At 35.5% G+C, this 26,931-nt stretch overlaps 1 protein-coding gene across 1 annotated transcript in view; it reads right to left on the bottom strand.

The window, feature by feature from the left end:
* LOC150105739 (BBSome complex member BBS7-like) overlaps positions 1-26,931 on the bottom strand; it is a 320,423-nt gene that overhangs the window by 230,815 nt on the left and 62,677 nt on the right. The window contains exons 5-7 of the mRNA XM_090395048.1: positions 12,955-13,130; positions 7,094-7,280; positions 2,944-3,016 (exon numbers count right to left, since the gene is read on the bottom strand). Coding sequence (XP_090251174.1) covers positions 2,944-3,016; positions 7,094-7,280; positions 12,955-13,130 — 436 coding nt within the window. The remainder of the gene's footprint in view (positions 1-2,943; positions 3,017-7,093; positions 7,281-12,954; positions 13,131-26,931) is intronic.

A 26,931-nucleotide genomic window follows, 5' to 3' on the forward strand; every position in this document is an offset into this window, starting at 1 on the left:
TGATAAGGAAAACTGCTGCAAAAGATGTCGTTGAGATATGGTCTTTCATTCTTGTGAATGTAACATCATGGAAAGTTTGAGAAAAGTGGATGATGAGGAGGAGAGACTGACTGTGAGTGAGGAAGAGATATATGGGGAATTAAGCAAATTTAATATTAATAATGCTGTGCAACTTGATGATATATCACTGAGTATTTTGAAGGAATGTGCCAGGGAGTTGACATCCTTGACATATTTGTTTAATATGAATCTTACATTAGGTCAAGTTCCAAAGGAGTGGAAGGAAGGCAAGATTGTACCGCTTCATAAAGGAGGTAACAAAATTCAAACATCAAATTATAGGCCAATCAGTATGTCAGGTGTTGCAGTTAAAGTGTTAGAAAGGCTCAGATTCCAGAATTGGGTGGACAACAATGGTATTATCTTTGATGGACATCACAGATTTGTTAAATGGAGGTCATGTTTTAGTAATATACTTAACTTATTACAATAAGGTGACAGCAGCATTGGATGTGGGAGATGGACACACAATAATTTACTTAGACTTTGCAAAGGCTTTTGATAGATTACTGCATGATACTGCATTGATAGTCAAACTACAGTGGATTGGAATGGACATTAGACTAGTGCACTGGATTGGATTTGCTGTCTGATAGGTATCATCAACAAGTTGTGTTGAAAGTTATTCCACTTGGTTATATTATATATTAAAGATGCCAAGAAATTATATTCTTGGTTTCATCCTTTATCCAAGTATAAGCAAATGTGAAAGTGAAGTGTAAGTGAAACCAAGAATATAATTTCTTGGCATCTTTAATTTATAACATAACCAAGTGGAAAAACTTTCAACAGATTTCTAACCCAGAGTATTTTAATAATAAGGTGAGACATCCTTTGGCTACTTGTATATGGAAATATGATTTCTGCATTACTTCAACCTTGGTATCATTTGTGGGTTTGGCTCTCAATGATGAGACCTCAATAAAGATTGAAACTGGTCTAGATAGTGGCCCTTCCCATAATGCATAGCATTATGAGAAGAGTGATAATGGGCCAGACATTATACATGTCTGTAAGGATATGTGCATTGCATTATGGAATACTAAGGCAATTGATGTGAAGTTATTAGCATCTATATACAAGTTGCCCTGTCATGAAGTTATTTCATGCACAAACTTTGTTTACACTTGGATAAAGGATGAAATCAAGAATATAATTTCTTGGCATCTTTAATTTACAACAATTTCTGTATGGGGAGCAATATCCCAGAAGAGGAGTCACTAGTGGTGTGCTTGGAATTCTGTTTTAGGACTATTGCTGTTTATTGGGGAAGATTTGAATGAGGATATACAGTTGTTTGGAGATGTTGTAGCCTTACAAGAAGACTTGAATAGACTGAGTGAATGGACATGAAAGTGGGGATGCCAGTTCAATGCAAGGTTTTAAAATATGGAAAACAAAGATGGAATGTAGAATTTACTCTTGGTGGGGATATATTGTTGAAGGTGGAGGAAATAAAAAATCTTGGGGTGATGGTGGATAAGAATCTAAAATTTAGAGGACATATTGCCAAAATCATTACACACAAACACCAAAGTAAAACCACCTTTGTGCTAAATGACAAACAGGGAAACTCAATAACAGACCCTGATATAAAGAAGAAAACATGGCAAGACCACGCATTACAACTGTATAAAAAAATAAAACACCTACAATTGCCAGAAAGGAAAAACAAACTCATAAATGATACTATGCAAATTAGTCATGACAAATTCGACAACGACTAAGGTGCCAGGCATAGATGGAATACAAATTGAACTAATGAAGAAAGTAAGTGAACAGGTAAAAGACAAGGAATGCCAACTGATTGCTGATATTTTTGAAAAAGGAATATGACTAGATGACTTTTTATGTTCTCTGATGGTACCCATCCCTAAAAAGAATAAATCAACAGGATGTGCCCATTACAGAACAATAAGCTTAGTAAGTCATATGTCAAAAATACTCCTAAAAATAATAAAAGATTGACTGGAATCAAAATCTGAAACCCATCTTGAAGAAAACCAATTTGTTCTCAGAAAAGAACAAGGAACCTGAGATGCAATTCTGGCCCTAACAGATCTTGGTGAATGTATGATAGAACAAGGACAACACCTGTATATATTCTTTATAAACTACGATGCAGAGGACACTGACTTGTAGAAGTAAGGAGATTCTGGTTCCATTGTATAAGGGTCTGATTAGGCCACATATGGATTTTTGTGCACAAATTTGGTCACCTGGTTTCCAAAAGGATGAGGAGATGTTGGAGAGAGTCCAGAGATGATTAACCAAAATAATTTCTGATCTGTGGAGTGTTGAATATGAAGAAAAGTTGAGACAATGAAATTTGCAGAGTCTAATGGATAGGGGAAAGAGGGGGTGATATGATAGAGATGTACAAGTTGGCAAAGGGTTGTTACAGGATTAACACTGAAAAGGTTTTTCATAACATGGTAGAAGATTGGGGGAGAACAAGAGATCATTCATGGAAGTTGTATAAGGAGGGTGTGAGCAAGGGGTGAGAAGCATGTTTTTTTACACGGAGAGCTGCGAATGACTGAATGCATTACCTTCGAGTGTGGGGTCTGCAGAGAATTTGAATGTGTTTAAGGTGCAGTATGATGAGCTGTGTGTATGACAAAAGGGACCTCCTAGATGAGTCTGTGACTCCATGGGGTTTTAAGATAATAATAACAATAATAATCCAGAAAGCCTATTCTACACAATGAATGTGGAACTTTTTTTTTAAAGCCACTTCTGGCCTCCTATTAGCAAGTGGTGGTTCTCACAATGTGATGAAATTTATCTGCCAACTAAGACACAAATTTTCCCTTATACATTTTCCTCTCCATGTGAAATAATCAGCGAACATCACAATAAATATGTTCTAAATCTACATACCTCCATCATTCTGATATAAACATAAAGTTGTAGGTGGTCCTGGTACCTCGATCTCATAAAGGCACAATGAATCCTAGAAAGAGAATAAGTTTATTATGCAAAACTCAATTGGACATTCTACATAAATATTTTTATATAGAATGTATTTTTTTTTATGTATAAATATTTTTATAATAAATTTAAATTATATTAATTATAATTTTTATCCTATCCTAATTTATGCTCATGTGTAGACCTACACCAAAATCCTGCGGAACAGGTTGGTTACTCCTTATTCCTGGAGGTATCCTATGACTATAGCTTGTGTGTTCACGGGGCAGGTTTGCCTGCTTGTGAGATGAAAAATCCCAGATACACGGGGGGGAAGAACCCTGCTGCCCACGCCCAAGACCGACTAACTTGGCTATTGCTGAGGAAGATCCTTGAGCTCCTCACATCGTCGACGGGAATCAAACCTAGGATATTCCTTCCCCAGGCATATGGTTGTGAAGTGCATAGCCACTAGGTTAACCGCGTGGACATAATTTTTATATAATTTATAATAGTAATAATTTTATAATTTTTATAAATATAATTTTATAATTTTTTTGAATAATAAAAAATATTATTTATGCAAAAAAAAATTTTCAGGATTGAATTTTATTGTAGGGAAATTAAATCAAATACAAGTTACTTTTGAGTTATTTTTTGAGCTACTTTCAAAGAGTAGCACTATTGGTCAATGCATCACTGATATGCCTATTTGAAAATAGAATGCTGCTGCCATGTTGTATTCACTTTGTATATTTGTGACATCTTGAAACTGTTTTGCCCTTTTAGGGTGCTTTTCAGTAAGAAGAAGAAGAAGATGATGATGATGATGATGAAGTCACAGGGATGAGTAAAATTTGGAGACAAGGATGGTGAGAATCACTTGAGGCAAAATTTGCTATTTGGCATCATGGCCTAGACACATTTCTAGTACATTTAAACAACCAACATCCAAATATACGCTTCACTATAGGAAAAAAAAAAAAGGTTCATTATCCTTCTCTGTTTTTTAAAAAAAACCCACACATATAGGACGTGATAAATGAAATGAAATAAATGTGATAAATGAAATCTAATTTGTTAACTGACCTTGGTGCAATGACATAGTTCAGGCCTTTTTCCAGAAGTGAGCATTCCACTCCCCTTTGTTAAGGTTGTGGCTGGATTTGCTGATAACTTGGCCATGCATGATCTGTTGGTGGATGGTTGCTCCTGACTTTGCTCATAGGTGACTGGCTGCTCATTGTATTGTTGGTTTGTAATTGGCTGTTCCTCTGGATGTGGCATCCAAATTGTCTGTTGTTTTAGTGCTTGAAACTCTGCTATTAGTTTTTCTTTATTCTTAAGTAACACGTACTTTGCTAATAGCTCTAATTTTTGTTGTAAAATGCTGGCTTGGGTAACTGTGAATTGGATACATTTATGTGGAGTGCTTTGGCTGAAGTAAACTTCTTTTTTAGCTTAATGCAGTTAGGCATCAAGTTACTGTCTCTACATTGTTTTAGAAAGGCTAGCGGATTAATTAACATACAAACATATATTTTCATCTTACCATAGTGGCTGCATTGCTTGTGGATCAAATCTCCAAACACACGTATTCAATTCACCATCGAGATCGAAACAACAACTCTCTTCCTTTTCTAGACACACTCATCACACGTCCTCCCTCAGGCTGCCTCTCCTTCTGTCTACTGCAAACCTACTTACACAAGCCAATATATACATACATACATAAAAATTCATACCACCATTCAACACAAAAACTAGAAGTCATCAGTGCCCTCAAACACAGAGCCCTAACAATTTGCTCAAATGAACAAACTCTGAACCAAGAATTTGAAATTAATAACCAACATTTGTCAAAAAAAAAAAATGGCTACAATAAAAAACAGTTCACAAGATCCTCCATAAAAATGCCATAGCCATATCTTATATTAGGGACAATTCGGAAAAAATAGATAGAACACTACTTAAATACAATATTAAGACAACCTTCAAATCCCTGACAAAAATAAGCAATTTACTTAGCTCTTCCAAAGATCCTCTTCCATACTTGTCCACCCAGAGGGTTACAAAATTCAATGTACCTGTAACCTACCTTACATAGGGGAAACAGGACGCACCATCCCAATCAGAAAAAATGTACCTTAAAAAAACATTAAATACCTCCACTATGGTAAAACAGGCCTATCAGACCATTCCAAACATGTCACAGAATTGACTGGAAAGGCACTAAGTCCGTAAACCTTTCTTTCAAACCCAAAATCTAGTTTGAAAGAAAATTCAAAGACGCTTGGGAAATGTTGAAACATTATCCAAATCTGAACAAAAATGATGGATTAATTATTCCAAGAATGTGGAAGACCCATCTTGAACCCATATAGCATCCAGAATAACCCCAAACAGAAGAAAATATAATACAAGAGGACTTTAGAAATTGTTTAATTTAATTCCATTTTTTAAATTTATTTATTTAATTTTTTTTTCACACAAGAGATCAGGCTAGGATAAATGATTAACAAACATTTAGATTCATCTTTTGTATAGTGCAGTGTCATGTAGTTTGTATCATGTACATATGTATGTTTTCCTGATGATAACCGAATTCAACGAAATGTCGAATGCTACTTTCTTAATGTTAAGTAAAGTAATAAACCTAACATGTGTTGTGTCTCAATAAATTCTTCACTATGAATGCTGACCACCATGTAACCTTAAAAGAAAGATAAGTAGTCGATTACTGCATATATCATTACACAGTAGACTACTGTACACACACACACACACACACACACTGGCCTGGTTGGCAAGCAGTTAGCATATCTACTCTCCAGCCAACAGGCTGTGGGTTTGAATACTGCCATGGATGTTTGTGACTATCCTTCACTAATTCACACATGCATACAAATATATACACACTCACACTCTCCCAAAATGGAGTGGATCATCATGGGTGAAGCAGACCCAACTCTCCCACATTAGGGAGAGAGATGGCTCTGCTTCACCAGTTCCCAGAATAAGTCTCTTGACTCCATGGCGATCTGTGGATAATAATAATAATAAGATAACAATCATAGGGATTTTACAGGTTAATCATCATCATATATGTGTGTGTGTGTGTGTGTGTGTGTGTGTGTGTGTACACACGAGCCTCTGTAACTCAGTCGGTATAAAAAAAAAAAAGGTGAGTTAGCCAGTCTCATACAGAATTAGAGGTTTTTTCACCTGGGTGACATCGGGTTTTTCGTCCCCCAGAACAGGCAAACCAGCCCCTTGAACACACACATCTACAGACATAGGACACACCGGGAGACATAGGGCTAACCACCTTATCCTCGGGATGGGTATGGTTTGGAAGGGCAGCTCCGTAACAGGCCACTTGGCCTAATAGGTAAAAAGGGAGAAGAAGAATACATACGCGCGCACGCACACATACACACACACACAAATTATATATTTATTACCCATGCAAAAGTTCAGCTTTCTGTAAAAACTATTCTCTTTTGCTATCTACTTTATATTTTTTCTGATCATGTAACACTGTTTTTCTTTTTAAGGACTTCCCATAGTATCAGCATTCAATGAAATGTAGTTTTGTAAGATCTGCTACATGATCTATTTATTAGGTATATATACTGCTCTATTTTCAGCCTCATCTGTTTGTCATCATTAATCTTGATGATAAAAGGTGGATGATCTTATGACCAGAGTCTGATATCTTTAATAAATGCATGTGTATTCACATTGGAATGTATGACCTGCAGAAGGAGCAAAGCACAAATGGAAATGAGAATGGAAACAATTTTCTTATTTCATCTGAGACTGGGTTAACTTAGCTGTGATTGAAGGAGGAGCTAAAAAAATTCCTCTTGGCACAAATAGCACACCTGAACCTACATCTCTTTCTCCAACCAAAAAACATATAATAAAACTATTCCACGTGCAGAAGCCATCTTAAAATTCAATGCTTTATACCTAAATTGAGACTTAAAATTTTAACAAAACAGGAGAATTTTCATTTTATCTCAAGTTGAACAATTATAATACTATAATACTATACTTTTCATTAACAATCAACAAGTAAGTTAGTATCTTTAGTCATAAAAATAATTTTACTTACTTTTAGAATTCTTACTACTCTGTCCTGACAAGCCAATACTGGAACAATAGAATTCGTTCTTTCTCTCCTTAACACTATAAAATCATTGATACGATCACCAGATAAGTAGTAGTTGAGATCTTGGCATTCAAAATAGTGATTATAGATAAAATTTCCAGAGAGAAAGAGCTCACTGCCACTAACTTGCCTGAAAATAACAAAAAGAATATACAGGATGCTCCAGAAGGAATCTGACAAACATCAGGGTCTGATTCTTTAGTGATTTAGGGAAAAAAAAAATATATATATATATATATACACACACACACACAGTAAACCCTCAACTTAACTGACTTTGGATTTAACAGAGACAAAATTTCCGGTCCGTATGTCACATGAAAATTAACACCCTGTTAATTTTAAAATGTTTTTAACCAAAATTTGCTTATAATTAAACAGGTTATTTTTTGTTATTAATTTCCTGTTATTTTTAACAAATTTTGGCAAATAGGCCATCATCATGCCTATCAAGGATTTAGGCCTAGAGTGTCCTGTTCTGGCTTTAAAAGTTATCATTGAATCTTTTAAGAGGACGTCCTGGTTTTTTTTTCCTAATGGCTTGTACTTTAAGGCTTGTTTCGGTAATCTTTCTGCTTTCATTCTCTGAACATGTTCCATCCATTTATGTTTATATTTTTTAATTTTTTTCTATTACTGATTTCTGGTATAATACTTTCATATTCTCTTCATTTCTTTTGTGATCAAATAGAGGATACTTTGCAGTTTTTCTCATAAACTTCATTTCAGCTGTTATTAATCTTTGTGTCTTTTTGTTTTATTGTCCAGATTTCACTTCCATACATTAGGGCTAGTAGGGCTAATGTATTGTATACTTTTAGTCTGGTTTGTTTTTGAACTAGGTTTGGTTTAAATATAGAGTTAATTACACCTGTTATTTTGAAATATTTTGCAATTTTTACGTTTATATCTTTTTCATTTTCATATGTGATCGTACATCCTAGATAGTTAAATGAATTCGCCTGTTCTAAGATCTTGTTATCTATTACTATTTTAGTTCTTGCTGGATCTTGTCCTTTAAAGGCCATAGTTTTTGATTTTTCTGTTGATATTATCATACCATAATCTATAGCTATCTCATTTAGATGTAAAATAGATTTCTGTAAGTTACCTTCAGAATTCGTAATTATTATTTGGTCATCGGCAAACAGGAGAGTGTTTAAGTTCACAGTAGGAGAATGTTTAATACCTTGATGGACAATTTCATTCCATTTTATTATTATTTCATTTAGGTAAATATTAAAAAGACTTGCTGAGAGGGGACATCCCTGTCAGACTCCTTGGTTTATCTCTCTCGTATATGATAGCTCCTGATTTAATCTTATTTGTATCTGATTATTTTCATATACACTTATGATAGCTTTTAGGATATTATTTGGTATGTCTTTCTTTTAATATGTTAAATAAAATGCTTCTTTTAACTTTGTCAAATGCTTTTTCAAAGTCAATAAATGTAATATGTGTTTCTAAATTGTATTCTCTTCTTTTCTCTATGATTAATTTTAGGCAAAATGCTGTGTCTATACATGATCGTCCTTTTCTAAATCCATTTTGTACTTCTAAAATAAAGTTTTCAGAATATTTTATTACTTTGTTATTTAAAATTCTGCTATATATATTGTAACAGGAATTTAGTATGCTTATACCTCTATAGTTTTTAGGGTCATCTCTACTATCTCTTTTTTAAAGATAGGAATCGCAATTGATTTTTTCCATTCTATTGGGGGGGGGAAACCAGTTGAATAGATTTTATTTAAAAATAATAGGAGTCTTTCTTTGAACCTCATTCCTGCATATTTATATAGTTCTGAACTTAGCTTATCTTCTACAGGTGATTTTCCATTTCTTGTTTCTTTCAGGCTGATTTCTAATTCTTCTTTTGTTATTTCTTTTTCATTTTCATTAAATGTTTGCCAGTTATCTTTTTTAAAATATTTACCTGTCCACAATTCTGTATAGAAATTCTTCTAATTTCAATTCGGTGTTAAATTTTATGTTTTCTTTAGTATCTGTACTTAAGTGTTTCAAAATCTTATACACATTGGGTCTTATTTTATATAAATCATGTTCTAAATTAGAAACAAATTTGTTCCATGATTCTCTATGTCTTTTTCTGACTTCTCTTTTAGCTATGGCTCTTATTCTTTTATATTCTATTTCAGAATAGGCCATCATATGGTGGAAAAACACTGTAGTAATTTAGCCAACATAAATGAGTCACTGCTCATAAAATATGTTCGGCGAATGATTAGGACATGACCACACCAATCACACTGTAATTGGTTCTTTTGTTGCATGGCGTGACTTTCTGCGGCAGTTTTATTACACATATTTTCATAATTTTAGGGAGTTAATTATAAAAAAAAAAACAGCAGAATTTAAAAGTTAAAAAAAACTTCATAGTTTTTTCAAAGCAGGATTACCTAAACCGAGTGCCTCTACATCGAACATTAACTTCACATTAACTTATCTAAAAGTGTGTGTGTAAAACAATTCTTTTGTTATTACAGTGCAAATATTGATAAAATTGCAGTATAATGTTACAGATATTTTTATTTTAAAAAATTCGTGATTTAACGGACACCCCTTAGTCCCTGTTAGTCCGTTAAATCAAGGGTTTACTGTATATATATATATATATATATTAACATAGTACAATAATGCAAGTGAAAAAAACAAACAAACAAACTAGAATACCATATTAGACATTTATTTTAGAATTAAAAGTTGCAAACAAAATGTTTTAATATCGTTTCAAAACTTACTCTTAGTTCAAAAATCTATTATTTTAAGAAGTGAAAATTCATATATTACTTCTCAACAATTACCTTCTACCTGAAAATTCTGTACATCATAATAAAGTTTTGTGTTGCTTTCTTTAAAAAAAAAAAAAAAAAAAAAAATCAGCTAATGCCTTTTTTTTTTTTATATTTTTTTTTTATTCCCGTATACAGGGAGTAGGCGAGGCCATTTAGCCCTATCTAACTTTTGGAGACTGAGTGGGCAGTTCAATCTCCACTGGTACCAATCAGAGATAGATAGCCCAAGGCTATCACTAATTAAGCGGTACACAGTGAAGAGAGACGGCTCAAATGTGCCGCCATCTCGTGGTCCCTAACCCTAACACAATATATTTAATGTCTGAAATAATGTGTGTTCTATGGTCGATTTTCTTGAGTTTTATGGGACGAAAAACCCGAGTTTCCGGGAAGAAAAACCCGCTTTCCCGTGCCAGAGATTGACTAACTCAGGAACCGGTCGAAAAAAGGCTTAGAAAAATTTCCTCTAGTCACCGACTAGACTCGAAACCAAGTCTTCCTTCGTGCGGCCAAGCGCCGTGGTATGCAAACGCCACATCCACTGAGCTACACAGGCTCTGTGTTGCTTTCTTTTTACTGTTAAATTTATAAATACCAATGGCATCCAAAATTTTCCCATTTAGTTCATCCTTATTATTGACATTGTGTACCTAACTAATGCATTCATGTAATCCCAAATGCAATCAATAGTCTACAGAGTTAAGATTAGGGAAATCTAGTTGTCTACGAATAAGACCTTCATTAACCAATTGAATGGATGGGAAAGCGATGGTGCAGATACGTGTTAAATGTACTAGTCTTAGGTGTATTAAGTGTAGAAGTATGCTGTGCATTATAAGAAAATGAGGCAAATGATGTGAAGTCAACAGCCTTTACTTATAATTAGTTTCATTGTGAAGATACTTCATTTGCAAACTTTGCTTGCTTATACTTAGGTACAACAAGAATATAATTCTTGTCTACTATATTTATTTATTTTTAACAAGCAGAAAAACTTTCTATAACTATCTCTAATCCAGCAATTAGTAATAATTTTAGTAATAGTGAAGATGTCAGGATGTAAATTTCTAATACTTTATCTCAGCCTTCATAATGAAAAACAGCAAAACATAGGATATTAAATTGTAAACTTTATTTCCTTTTAGAGTTTCAAACAATTTTATTACTATACTGTACTATATATATATATTTTCATCTGACTATTTTCAGTTCACTCTTTTATGTAATCTCCAGTATTTCAATATATAGGTGTTGAAATAACAACTGGAGGACAGTACTTTGTTTCAGAGAAACCTAAATGCTCACTCACACTTCAATATACCACATGAGTTTTCCTTCCCCTGATAAATCTTTCCATCTTTCTAGATGAGTCAGGAATTTTGGCCCATTTTCCTTCAATATGACTATAATTTAATGTACCTTGTTCGAGGCATTCCCACATCCTTCAAATATGGGAATGCAAACATGTTCTAATGGGATCAAATTGGGACTATGTGCTGGAAGAGTCAAATTTTTCCCACATAATTTTCCATGTTCCAAGAGCACCTTCAGTATGATATGGTGCATTGCTATGTTAAAAAAATGTGGATTTGTTCCATAAAACTAACAGTCTATGACAGTGTTTTCCAACCTTTTTGACGTCATTGACCCTCTGTAACGAATGTTAATATGTTGCGGACCCCGTGTAGCAAATGTTGATATGTCGCAGACCCCTGGAGCGAATGATAATTCACTACGGCCCCTGAAAAATCCAAAATGGAAATTTTTTATATGTTACATATCATAAAGATGAAGTAATATATTACAATTTTACAATACTAAATGTGTCATTTATGACAATAAATGATACATTTATTATACTGTTATAAATGGAGATATACTGTTATAAATTTATTATACTGTTATAAATGGTTTACGATACTGTTATAAATGGAGATATTGGGAAGAATATGAACATATCAATTAGGCCAGGTGTGAACAACAGGTGTGAGCAACATGATAAGATAAAGTTTAATAAAAATTAACTATCCCGCGGACCCCTTTCAATTACTCGCGGACCCCCCCGGCAATCTGCGGACCACAGGTTGGGAAACACTGGTCTAGGATGTAAGTCTTAGATTAACCAGCAGTGCTCCATGTCTATCAGCATTCAACCTTCCAGATGCCATAATTAAAGATTCATGTTCTTATCAGGAGAAACAGTTCCGTATCATTACACTCCTGCCATTAAACAAAACATCCAAGACGATTAACTGCGACATAAAGCATCCATTCACTAAGCATTCATTACATTTGCCCATGATTCACTGCTTTATACTGTGGACTTCAAATGTTCTACAATCTAATGTGTTCTATATATCACTGTAGTCTCAGTTCAGTGTTATGACTGATGTTTGGCTTGTGGACAGGTGCCCCTCAACAGAAACTGGTAATGTGCAGCTTTTTACACAGCATCTTACTACTAACCTGAACACTCTGTACACTCTAAACTCTTGGTTGAATGCTAACACATCAGACTACTGAGATTTCTGTAGCACCCTAACTTTTGTCCTTTAGTATTAACTTCTTAGGTCCTTGAATTCATTTTACAGCTGAGGTGATGATCCTCATTGCATTTTGGATGATTCATCTACCAATGTCATGAATGGATTGGTCACTGATATGAACTCCATGATAATATTTCTTTAGAAATCCATAAATGGTGCCATGTGATGTTGACAATATATATAGATATACAGTCAACTCTTAGAGTTACATTTCTCTTTATATATCAAAAAATACCACATGATCTAAAACAAATATACATATCACTATGCTTCATTCTAAAACAGGAATGTATCAATACTGATTTCAATACAGTCTGACATTTAATACATGAAAAATAAAAAATAAGATAGAAATTTCAGTTTCATTTCATTGCATGATATAATTATTAAAAAAAATATTATCCATTAGATTTATATTAATTTTAAAAAGAAGACTTACATGGACATAATAGTTTCTGTCATGTTTGTGTCAAATCTCAAAAACTGTTTCCCCTTTCTTGTGTAGCCTCTCACTTCAGTTCCAGCTGCAACAAATATTTTATCAGGTACAGTGCCCAAAGCTCCACCTAATTCTAATCGTGTCACTTTAGTTCCAGGTAAAGTCTTGAAGATGGTCTGGAAGTTTTACATGTACTTAATATATTTCTTTCATTTAAAATATATAATATTTAAAATTTAAAATTTTAGAAATATGAGAATAATGACATTGCAATTAAATAATACATAAACCATATAAAGTTACTATATTCAAAAGTAACACCATTTCTTTCTTGTCAAATTATTACTAAATCACTTAAGGAATTGACAACGTAGATAAGAATATAAATTAAATTACACTTTAATAAATATTTCCGATATTTTGGCAACATCATGTTGCAATCTTCAAAAAGAACTTACAAAAAAGGCATGTGCACGTAGGCACTACAACACAGTAACTGAGAATGAAGTGATGAAGCTATTGTTCTCCTAAAAGTCCTGATGGTCCCCCCCTCCCCAGCGGGCTTGGAAGGTGTTCTTGGCCATTGGGCTGAAGGTCTGCTGGTGTAAGCCTCCCAGATTTGGGGCAGTCTCATACAACTAAATTTGTTGAGGTCTGGAGAGTTTCTTAGGGCTGAGGCTGATTCCATGAATAGTCTTTCGAATTTGTATTTGCTATGGTGTATTATTGTAGCTTTCTTCCACTGTATTCTGTAGCATGTATCCAGAGCACAGTCTGCAAGACCAGAGTGGCTGTACTTGTGAAAACGGATGTAGTCCTTGTGTTCCGAAATTCTGATATTCGCTGTCCTGACTGTTTGGCCAAAGTAAGACAGTTTACAGCTGCAAGGGACCAGGTATACACCAGGTAGGTCTAGGGGAAGTGGTTGGTCTTTTGTGAAGTAGATAAGGGATGCCTTTCTGTATGGTGTGTAACAGGAGGTCAAGTCATGTTTTTTAAGATTTTGGTAATTTTTTCAGAGGTGCCTCAGATGTAGGGAATGGTGATGGATTTAGAGTAATCCTTCTTGTGGAGGGGGGGGGGGGTTGTGGTTTGTTAGTTTGAATATTTTTTGGATTTTTTTTGGGGGGGGGAAGCCATTGGCTGAAAAAGTGTTGACGATGTGATTTAGTTCAGTGTTTAGGGCCTTGTCATAGAACAAATTAGTTTAGCCCTGTTGTATAGTGTTTTCACCACTCCATGTTGTTGTGGGGGGGGGGTAATTGTTGGTGAATGTATCTGCCTGTATGGGTGAGTTTTCTATAAATGAGATAACCAAGGTTCCATCAGGCTGGCGGGTGACTAGTGTGTCCAGAAAAGGGAGGCTGTTGTTCTCCCCGTTTTCCAGGGTGAACTTGATTCTGGGGTGTTGGTTGTTTAAGTGTGTTAAGAAGGAGAGGGGTGTATCAGAGCCATGTGGCCAAACAGCGAACACATCATCAACGTAGCGAAGCCATATGGTTGGGTTTTGTGGGGCAGAGGCTAAGGCTTTTTCTTCAAAGGTCTCCATAAAGAAATTAGCCAAGGGTGGGGAGAGTGGTGAACCCATGGCTGTCCCGTCTATTTGTTTGTAGAATTTTCCCTGCCAAAAGAAATAGCCTGAGTTCATTGTGAACTGAAATAGGGCTGAGATATCGGGAGAAAATTTAGCTTGGATTACCTCTAAAGTTTCCTTGCGTGGGACATTCGTGAATAAGAAGGAAATGTCAAAGCTGACCATTATGTCAGTATGGTGGAGTGTAATGTTTTCTATGCCGGCTTTGAAGTGAGCTGAGTTTTTTATGTGTGATGGTGTGTTGCCAGTATAGTGTGTGAGCGCTTTGGCCAAATGTCTAGCTAATTTGTATGTGGGGGGAATCAATGCCATCCACTATGGGAGGTAATGGCACATTTTCTTTATGTATTTTTGGGAGTCCGTAAATATGGGGGGGATATAGAGTTGAATGGCTTTAATCTGTTGGTAACTTCTACAGACCAAGAAGTGACTTTCTTAAAGAGCCTGTGAAGTTTTCTGATTTGTGAGTTGGTGGGATTGTATTCGACAGGGAGGTAAGTAGCCCGATCTAATAGAAGAGCATTAAGCTTACCTGTGTAGTCCTTTTAGTTAAGTACTACAGTTGCATTTCCCTTATCCGCTTTGGTGATAACTATTTCTTCATTATTCCTCATTTCCTGCAGAGCTTTATATTCCTTGTTAGATATGTTGGTTTTTGGTGGTCTTGCTTTGGAGACGACACAAGCTACGTCCAGTCTTACACTCTTGACAATTTGATTCAGAAGGGGCGGATTCCGCGTTCGATCTGGATCGTAATATCCTTGCTAGGTATTTTTCTGGGAGCAGTGGCGAAGGTGTGACCACGTGAAAGCATGTTAAGTGCTTCAGGCTTCAGGGTAACCAAAGAAAGGTTGATTACGGTGTGGTAGGAAGTTTTGAATTGACGGTAGAGTTCTTTTTTAATTTTTCGAATTTTTTGATCTGTCGACCTCATATTTTTTCAAATTCTTTGTCTGCTGCAGTACACGAGACGTCATGTAAAATTGACCAAAGCTCGTGATTTAAATTACACGAAAGCTCTTCTTCAAAGGCACGAATAGCTTTGTTAATGTCCGATAAGAGAAACCATGTGGCGGCGATTTGTTCCGGAAGCAAAGCGTAGCTGGCATGTGTTAGATCCTGAATGAAGGAATCTTGCAAAGAAATCATTCATTCAGAATCTAACATACTAAACTACACAGATAAAGAGAAATACCTGCATCAGCTGAAATTAAAGTGAAACTTCTTCACATATGTATAAAATTGCATTAATTTTATGTACCTTGTATTTTAATCTATTGTAATCACTAAGATCGAATTAGAGAATGTCTTAAAAGAGGAATTTGTTAATATTATTTAAGCCTCACTTTAGCTGCATAGAGTGATTGTGAGTCACCAGATAGAAATCAAGTAACAATTCTTAGAAGGTATACTACTACACGTGTCCAGCATGAAGCTAGAGGCAGTAGCTTACGTGGAAGGTTCATCGACGTGAATTCCGTGAATAGAAAAGCATAACAGCAAAGGGGAGAGCAAGGGATGGACCCAAGGGGAGAAAGGATAAGTCGTGTGCAAAGGGAACTAAGAAAAAAGAGGGTGCTCGAACGAAGAATATAAGGGGACAAGCACCGTATCGCAGCTCTCTCGTCTTTTCGTTTTTCTTGGTTCGTGGTTTAGAAGTTAGCAGGTAGTTTGCATAAGGGGGGGGGATGAAGCAAGCTACCTGCTCGCTTGCTAAGATGTTGGACAGCGAGCTTTCCTGAGAATGGAGCAGGATTCTACGCAGAGCTGAAGGTAAAATTTCCAGTCCTAGCAGAATCGAGCCATCGCTGAAAAAGTCTCATCGAAAGGAATAGAGATATTTCCTGAGATGCAAAGATTCGAGTTCGTGTTCGGCAGAAATTATGAAGCTAGCGTAACTCCCTATGCTGGTGTAAGGACAGCCAATAGACAAAAGGTAACCAGACGTACACGTGGTGCTGAAAGACGAAGGAAAAAGTTCGGCAAAGTAAAATTTCTCTATTTTGCTTTTAGAATTCCTTAGAAGAGAGAAGATTATATGTGAATGTAAATTATGAACATTATTCTAAAGAACTTTGTGGACAGACTCTAATTAGATAATTAGAGTCTGTCCACAATGTCTATTTAGAATAAGAAGAATTGTTTGGAAGAAGTCTTTTGTGTTGTATGTGATTGAGATTAGGATTTGGATTTTTAGTAAGTGAGTAACATTAGAATGTCTGTTCATATTATCTTATGAATAGCTTGCAGAAAGGAGTTTTAGCTTAACATCATATCATTTGCAATCTATCCCAATTTTCGATTACTAAGTTTTACGATGTTTTATAACCTTGATTTAATTTAGAGTATGTTAATCTCTTAACTCAAGATTCCTTATTTAGTATTCAGTCAAATTGAATGTATGAATTTTTTTAGTGTATTTTGTTTTGATATTCCAATAAACATGTCATATTTACCTAAACCTGAGTCATGCCTGATTACGAATCCAAACTACCACTTATAAAAATAGAACCTATTTTGGCAGGAAGGAATTAGAAAGTGTATATAATTATAGATTTAGGTCACGACTACAGTCTGAATCTATACAGCCGTGTTAAAGTAAGATATCGTGTAAGAACACCTCAGTATCTAGCCTGGATCTTTTCTGCTATAGGATACTGGCTGGCGCAGCATAATATAAATTTGCCAGTATCCGAAGAGTAAACAATCCTAGATGTAAGCATATTAGGCCGATATCTGACGAAGTAAAATAGCGATTGAAAGATAGAATAGGAAGATATAAATCAGTAAAATATAGAAAAAGCAATGACATAACACATGATTATAGATACGGAGAACTTTTTGTGAAACAAAACGGTGCTTGAATTTTACACAATTTGGGATTACCTGATTATCCCGGCAGCGTTTTAGGAAAGTTAGACGATTTAATTGTCTAGATAACTTCAACTTCATTTTAACGTGGCGGGCCCTTCGGTGCGATGGCATCTCCATGGATGATGGTAATTCTCGTAGACAGGCTTATACGTTAGTTATGCATTACTAAATCACTTAGGGAGACATTTGAAGAAAAAGCCTTAGCCTATGCCCCACAAAAACCAACCATATGGCTTTGCTACATTGATGATGTGTTCGCTATTTGACCACATGGTTCTGATACACTCCTCTCCTTCTTAACACACTTAAACAACCAACACCCCAGAATCAAGTTCACCCTGGAAAAAGAGGAAAACAACAGCCTCCCCTTTTCTGGACAGACTAGTCACCTGCCAGCCTGATGGAAACCTTGGTTTTCTCAGTTTATGGAAAACCCACTCATACAGGCAGGTACATTCACCAACAATCCTCCCCCCCCCCTCACAACAACAACATGGAGTGGTGAAAACACTATACAACAGGGCTAAACTAATTTGTTCTAACAACAAGGCCCTAAACACTGAACTAAATCACATCCTCAACACTTTTTCACCCAATGGCTTCCCCCCCCACAAAAAAAATCCAAAAAATATTGAAACCAACAAACCACAATCCCCCCCCCTTCCACAAGAAGGATTACTCTAAATCCATCACCATTCCCTACATCTGAGGCACCTCGGAAAAAATTACCAAAATCTTAAAAAAACATGACTTGACCTCCTGTTACACACCATACAGAAAATTGGCATCCCTTATCTACTTCACAAAAGACCAACCACTTCCCCTAGACCTACCTGGTGTATACCTAGTCCCTTGCAGCTGTAAACTGTCTTACTTTGGCCAAACAGTCAGGATAGCGAATATCAGAACTTCAGAACACAAGGACTACATCCGTTTTCACAAGTACAGCCACTCTGGTCTTGCAGACTGTGCTCTGGATACATACCACAGAATACGGTGGAAGAAAGCTACGATAATACACCATAGCAAATACAAATTCGAAAGACTATTCGTGGAATCAGCCTCAGCCCTAAGAAACTCTCCAAACCTCAACAAATTTGGTTGTATGAGACTGTCCCAAATTTGGGAGGCTTACACCAGCAGACCTTCAGCCCAACGGCCAAGAACACCTTCCAAGCCCGCTGGGGGAGGGGGGGGACCATCAGGACTTTTAGGAGAACAATAGCTTCATCACTTCATTCTCAGTTACTGTGTTGTAGTGCCTACGTGCACATGCCTTTTTTGTAAGTTCTTTTTGAAGATTGCAACATGATGTTGCCAAAATATCGGAAATATTTATTAAAGTGTAATTTAATTTATATTCTTATCTACGTTGTCAATTCCTTAAGTGATTTAGTAATGCATAACCAACGTATAAGCCTGTCTACGAGAATTTCTTGTCAAATATAAGTTCACAAAGTCTGTACAAATTAAAAAAAAAAAAAAAAAAATATATATATATATATATATATATATATATATTACACTGTATTAGTGTATGAAAACATGAATGTTTTCAAAGGTTACCGATATCTGCTATGGAGTGAAAGTAGCAAAATTCATATTGGTGATCATTATAATAATAACTAAATACTTAAGGAATTGACAGCATACACTAGAAATATAAATTAAATCAACTTTAATATATACTTTCCGATATTTCAGCAACATCACGTTGCCATCTTCATGGAAACTTAAGATAAAGACACATACACACAAGTACTACATAACAGCAAATGAGAAATGAAACGAGGAAGCTACCGTTTTCCTAAAGTTCTGATGGTGCCCCCCCCCCCCCCCGGTGGGGGGTTATATTAGGTGTTCTTGGCCTTTAGGCTGAAGTTCTTTTGATGTATGTTTCCCAAATTTGTTACATTACATTCACCAGCAATCCCACCAGCACTCCTCACAACAATATGGAGTTATTAAGACACTATTCAACAGGGCAAAACTTATCTGTTCAGATGAACAAGCCTTAACCACTGAACTAAATCACATCTTTAACATGTTCTCAGCCAATGGCTACCCCTCCCCCTTGAAAAAAAATCCAAAAAATTCTAAAACAGTTATCTTCCCCCCCCCCCTTTCACAAAAAAGATAACTCTAAATCCATCACCATTCCCTACATCCGAAAAATCAACAAAATCCTAAAAAAATGACTTGACCGCTTGTTACAGACAATATAGAAAATTGGCATCCCTTATCTGCTCCACTAAAGACCAACTACTTCCCCTAGACCTACCTGGTGTATACCAGGCCCCTTGCAGCTGTAAACTGCCCTACTTTGGCCAAACAGGCAGGACAGCAAATATCAGAATCTCAGAACACAAGGACTACATCCGATTTCACCAGTACAGCCACTCTGGGGTTGCAGACCATGCTCTGGATACTCGCCACAGAATAAGGTGGAAGAAAGCCACAGTAATACACCGCAGCAAGTTCAAATATGAAAGACTATTCATGAAATCAGCCTCAGCCCTTAGGAACATGCCAAACCTTAACAAATTTGGATGCATGAGACTGCCCCAAATTTGGGAAACATTTATCAGAAGAACTTCAGAGTCCAAAGGCCAAGAACACCTAATATAGCCCGCCAGAGGGCACCATCAGGACTTTAGGAAAACGGTAGCTTCCTCGCTTCGTTTCTCATTTGCTGTTATGTAATACTTGCGTGCACGTGTCTTTATCTTAAGTTCCCATGAAGATGGCAATATGGGAAAGTATATATTAAAGTTGATTTAATTTATATTTCTAGTGTACACTGTCAATTCCTCAAGTATTTAGTTATCATGTTTAACCAGCATATAAGCCTTTCTACAAGAATGGTGGTCATTAATTATGCAATGAGTGAAAAACTGGCTACTGAAGAATTTATCCACTCTGCTAAAGAAAACTAAGATGAAGACAGTGAATGACTGGTCCAAAGCATGGACTAGTGATTACTAATACCATATTCCAGCATAAAGATATGAATCTGTTCACTTCTTTATGCTGGAATTATAAGTAAATTTCTCACTGTCAATAGTAACATAAGTAAATACTATGTTATTGTTGATAACAATGTCTTCAGGCTGATCCAGGATCCAGAAGTATAGGGATTTAAAATAAAAAGTGATTATCATTTGGTTTTGAGCAGGATAAAATTGAATATCGTACTGAAAAAAAAAGTGTGTAAGACAGTTTTTAAAATAATCAAGTGATCTGCTATCAGAGGTGAACTATCAACTCAAACATACAAATATTATGAAGAAAAAATGAAAATCTTTGAAGACAGGAATATGAGCTTGAAGACTGAAGAAAACACTGATTGATACAGCCCAGGAAACAGAAGGTGAAGTTGTCTACAAGGATGGCAAAATCAGAATCTCATGTTAGGAAGTTAAAAAGACAGTCATATTAAAGAAAAAAGCAGATTGATAAATCCTAGCATGGAAATCTGAACATGTGCTTTGAAAAGAGAGAGAAATGTAAGAAAGCAAAGCAATGTTTAAAAGCAGCTAAACAAAAACATAAGATGACTACGATGATGATGATAAGAATAATCATCATCAGTGGTTCCTAACAGGCACTCAAGTGCTCACATATACTTAGATAAGGTAGTTAGCCTTATGCATATAAATATTCTCTTGTAAATTATGTGTTCTGGTTGGTTTGCCTAATTGTGGGATGAAAAATATGAGTTTTCAGTAGGAAAAACCCTGCCACATCAGTATGACACTGGCTAACTCATCTTCAGTTGAAAAACCCTGATAACGGTTCTTTACATCCTAGACAGGATTCAAACTCAGGTCATTCCAACTAAAGGACTTCAATTGCTGAATAAGCTATGGAGGCTGATTCAGGTTGAATCTAGGTAAGATTTATGGAAGCATACTTGAGAAGAGGCTAAAAAAATTGTGGAAGGGAAGCATGGAGAACAGGTAAGGTTAAGGCTAAACAGAGGTTGATAGGATCATATTTTCACTGAGAAATCATGGGAATATAACAAAGATGTGTATTCTGGAAAAAAGAGCTTTTACATAGATCTTTATATAAACATGAATGTTTATACAAAGAAAGTTCTGAAGCCCTACTACACAGACCAAACTTAAACTGCAACGATGTTTTTACTATTCCTAAAGTATGGGAAATTGTCATACAAAATTGTGTCAAATAATTTTTTTTTTTACTACTGTAGCACGTTATGCACGTTTAATGAGATTCTATTGTAATCATGCGCCCTAACTGTATGTTATTCCTATTATTGTTTAAAACTACTGTACTGATGATGTCCTAAGATACTTAGGATGAAATATTTATTAAATAATTTTCACTGTGGTTAATACGTGCGTTATGATTAATTATGATCGCACCACAGGTTTCGTTATTTAATAAAGGAAAAAAGAGCATATGACAAAGTGCCAAAAGAAAAGCTATTCAAAATGCATGCTGCAATTATATGGTGTAAAATGGGACATTATTATTATTATTATTATTATTGAGCAATACATAGTCTATATTTGAAGTGTAAATCAGCAGTTACAATTGAAAGATGTACAGGAAGATGGTCGGATGTTAAACCACAAATGAGGCAAGGATGCAAATTATCTCTGCTGTTATTTATTATTGTCTATATAGATTACATTATGTAGGAGAGTGGCATGATAATTGATACCAGAATCAGTATTTGAGTACTGAGTGCAATTAATCTCAGCTCTTTTATTATTATTATTATTATTATTATTGTTCCGGGCAACTCCAAGTAGTCGACAGACTCATCAAGGGAGGCCCTAACATCATGTCAAGAACAACTATTCGACATTGACACAGTATCTATCATACCTTGCCTTGAACTCATTCACGGTCGTAGCACCCACAACAGACTCTGGAAGCTTATTCCACTCATTCACCTCTCCAAGTAAAAAACCTAGCTCTAACACCCTTGTCAACCACGCTCTTGCCCAGCTTCCATGCATGGACCCTAGTCCTCCTACCACCAGTCATATTTTTAAAAATATCTTCTGAATCAATCTTGTAGAAACTCTTCAGTAATTTGAATGTCTCAATCATATCACCCCCTCCTTCGCCTATCATCCAATCTCTGCAACCCACAAATCTTCAACCTATTCTCATAAGGTTCATTCCACAGACCTTCTATCATCTTGGTCACTCATCTCTGGATCCTCTCCACTTCCTCCCCATCATGAAGAAACCCTGGTGCCCATAACTGGGCACAGTAGTCCAGATGGGGTCTTATCAAGGCTCGATACAGAGGAACAACAACTTGTTTGTCTCTACATGTTAAAGTATTTTTCAGAAGCCAAGTGATTTGATGAGCTGATTTAGTCACTTTTGCAATGTGCTCCCTAAACTTCAATTCCCTATCCACCAACACTCCCAAATCCCTGACCTCATCAATCTCCTGGAGTACGGTTCCACCAATGCAATATACTGCTGCTATTCTTTTCACCCCAAAATGCATAACCTTACACTTTGCCACATTAAATTGCCATCCATTTTTCCTAGCCCAGTCCTCCAAACTATCCAAATCATCCTGTAACATTTTGACATCCTGTGCACTCACAATTGCTCTACCCAACTTTGCATCATCAGCAAACAAGTGAACACTTCCTCTCAAATCCTTTCCTATATCATTGATGAACAAATTGAAAAGCAGTGGTCCAAGAACAGAGCCCTGCGACACACCACTAGTCACAAGCCGTCTTTTAGACTCCACTCCTGCATAAACCACTCTCTGGTATCTCTCCTTCAACCACCCTCCAATCCATCTCACCAACCCTATATCTATCCCCATCTGCTCCAGTTTACTGATTAGGGTTCCATGTGTATCCTATCAAAGGCCTTGGCAAGGTCCAGCAGTATCACTGTAAACCCATTACCCCTATCCAGTTCAGCCATCACTGTGTTAGAGAACGTGAGCAAGTTACTGAGGCATGATCTACCCTTTACAAAACCATGTTGTCCCCCATACAATATCCCATTTTCATCTATCCAATCCTGTATTCTTTTCTTGACTAATTTCTCTAAGACCTTGACAATGATTCCTAATATTCTAATCGGTCGGTAATTTACAACAGCAGTCTTGAAACCACCTTTATGCAGTGGAACTATTTTCCCCTCTTTCCACCCCCTTGGGACTAACCCAGACCCGAGACTCAAATTAAACAAAATGGTCAAGGGTACTGACAATTCTTTAGCTGCTTCTCATATGACACGAGCTGGTATACCATCCAATCCCACAGATGTATTGACATTGAGGTTATGCAATAGACTACTCACCTCCACTTCATTCACCACAATTCCCGTATAATCTACTGGTTTATTCGTTTCTGCCCTCTTTACTTAATAGTACTTCTATACAAATCCAGCAGAAGTCTACAGGATTCCCTAACTAAACTGAATATGGCTGTAATAAATTCAGTATGAAAATTAGGAATAAAAAAATAAATTATAAAAATAGGCAGGAACACTCAACTCATTCTAAATAGAGAATCTATAGAACAAGCAACACATTTCATCCATTTAGATACAATTTTTATTGAGGATGGCAAAGTAAATATAGGTTAGAGAACAGAATTAGCAAATCTGGTATTGTAAGGAGTCAAATGAATAAAAATGTATGGAACAAGAGAGAAATTAGTAAATACACTAAACTAGATACACAAAACAGTGTTCAAACCAATTTTAACTTACAGGTCTGAGAGCTGGGTTAGAAACTGTAGATCCCAGATATGAGAGTTATGAGAAAAATTAGGGGAGTAAACAGATGGAATCAATAGCAGAACTATATTAAAAATTAGGATATTAAGAAGGAACTTGACATTGTTAGCATTCAGAAATGTGTGAGCAGACCTAATCTACGGTGGTAAGGTCACTTAAACAGAATGGGAGAAGAAAGGTTAGCAAAACAAATATTTTTTGCCAGGATGGCAGGGAAAAGACTCAGAGAAAGATTAAGATCTAGGTGGATTGATACAGGAAGAAATGCCTTAGAAGACCAAAATATAAAATCTGATGATACTGGAGTCCTGACATATAACAGATTAATTTGGAAGAATATGGTCAATAGATAGTTATTAATGATGTAAACTTTTCAAGTAGTACTATCATAATATCCTATATGCCCATGAGAGTAAATATCATGAATTTGATTATGATAATCTGAGACATACAAGGAGATTTTAATTGTCTATATAAAAATAAGTATTGTATCTAAATATACAATCTCACATTTGTAATCTAGCTTTTGCATATCATCCACTGAGGGCTCCAAAAATCCATTTGCTATGGGCAAGTTATCAAATATAAGTGGCGAATGAATTTTCAACCTACTTCTAAATACATTCAAAAATATATTAATTTCTTCAAATAATTTACTTCTTTTTTTTTTTCCATCTTAAAACATCATCTCATTCACTGTCAAGTTATTTGATTGCAGGCAGTTGCCAATGAATTTATTAACAAAATTTTATTTCCATCCAGGAGATAGCATAATATGTAATTACAAAGGAATTAACTTATTAAATTAATTTAGATAGTACCAAAATGACATGTCAGTTATTGCTGATGTTATTAAACAAGAATTAATTAAGGAAATCAAAGACTCCAATACAGTCATTCTTCTTCTAGATGTTTCTACAGATACTTCAAATGAGAAGGAACTTGTCCATTATATGAGATACGTAGATAAAAATTGGAAACTGAAAAAGATATTTATTACCATAATTCTTCTGCAAAACTTAACAGCTGTAGAGTACTTTGAAATATAAGAAAGTCAAATGAACAAGTTATTCTTGTCGTGGAAGAACTTGTAATTGGTGAGTAGGCACTGGAGAAGGAAACCTGCTGAGAAAAAATAGTGGATTTGTGGCAAAATTAAAGAGAGATGTGCAAGATCTTATATCAACACATTGTGTTGCATATTGAAATCTGGCTGTTTTAAATCCTAGTAAAGATTTTCCCTTTGTTTCTGACATTGAAACAGAGTAAAAAAAATTATATACCTTTTACCAGAATTCACCAAAAAAGACTGAAAGAAATGGGAAAAGTAGCAGCCATGTTACAAACAAAAATCCTGAAGTTCAAGTATCTGCATTCAGTAAGGCAGGTATCTAATAGAGTGGGGCACTGACTCACTTATAACAGTTACTCTACAGTGGATTGCCACTGTAGAGTAACTGTTATAAGTGATTTGGAGGAAATAGGCATTGAAAAAGGGGATTACGCTGCAACATCAAAAGGCTTGTTAAAGAAAATAAAGATATACAATGGCAATTAAAATTATAATAACGAAATTAACTCACGTAAAATATTATTTATTATTCCAAAAGGTGCCACTTAGGTGGCACCTTTTGGAATTGTCAATTAGCTGAAGATGCAAAAATTATACTAATAAATAATATTTTATGTCAGTTAATTCCGTTATTATAATTTTAATTATTATGTCTACTCACAGTATTTCCTTACTGAATCATATACAATGGCATTCAGATAATGTGCATGCAGAGAGCTATTCAAATGTTAGAAAAAATCTAGGAGATGAAGGAATAATATTAGTAAAGATGAATCAGAAGCTACCAAAGTGCAAATTTACATGGCCTGAGGATATGGAAGAATTTGGGGAAAAAGAAATTAAGATTTTGGGTACATTTCAGCAAATATTTTGATGATCACGAAGAAACAGTTTTAGTAAATTTGGTGAAACAGTAGTAGTAATGAGTTCAAAGTTATTGGGAAGCATTTAAAATACAAAATATTTTTGAAAGAACAATGCACAATAAGAATAGATTTCTATTTCTTTCAAAACTGCTCAAACTTGTAGCCATTATACCAGCTAGTGCATTTTCGTGTAAATGAGGTTTTAGTCAAATGAATGTAACAAAAGGGAATCGAGGTCATCAAAGTATACCTCTTCCCTGATTTTTTTTTTTTTATTGGTGATACATATGAATGTCCCTGAGCACTTTATTCAAAAACACACACACACACACACACACACACACACACACACACACACACACACACACACACACACACACACACACACACACACACATTGGAAGACAGCGCTTATGTAAATGAAAACTAAGAAAGTAAGTATTAGTGGTGTATATTTTAAACCCCAAAACTGCTCAAACTTGTAGCCATTATACCAGCTAGTGCATTTTCGTGTAAATGAGGTTTTAGTCAAATGAATGTAACAAAAGGGAATCGAGGTCATCAAAGTATACCTCTTCCCTGATTTTTTTTTTTTATTGGTGATACATATGAATGTCCCTGAGCACTTTATTCAAAAACACACACACACACACACACACACACACACACACACACACACACACATTGGAAGACAGCGCTTATGTAAATGAAAACTAAGAAAGTAAGTATTAGTGGTGTATATTTTAAACCCCACATTGAAAGGAGAGAATATTGCTGTAGAATTACACGTAATCTGAAATAAGAATTAAAGA

The sequence above is a fragment of the Typopeltis vanoorti genome, chromosome 6 (assembly GCF_054136105.1).
Source record: "Typopeltis vanoorti isolate ZY-2024b chromosome 6, IOZ_Tvanoo_1.0, whole genome shotgun sequence".
NCBI lineage: Eukaryota > Metazoa > Arthropoda > Arachnida > Uropygi > Thelyphonidae > Typopeltis > Typopeltis vanoorti.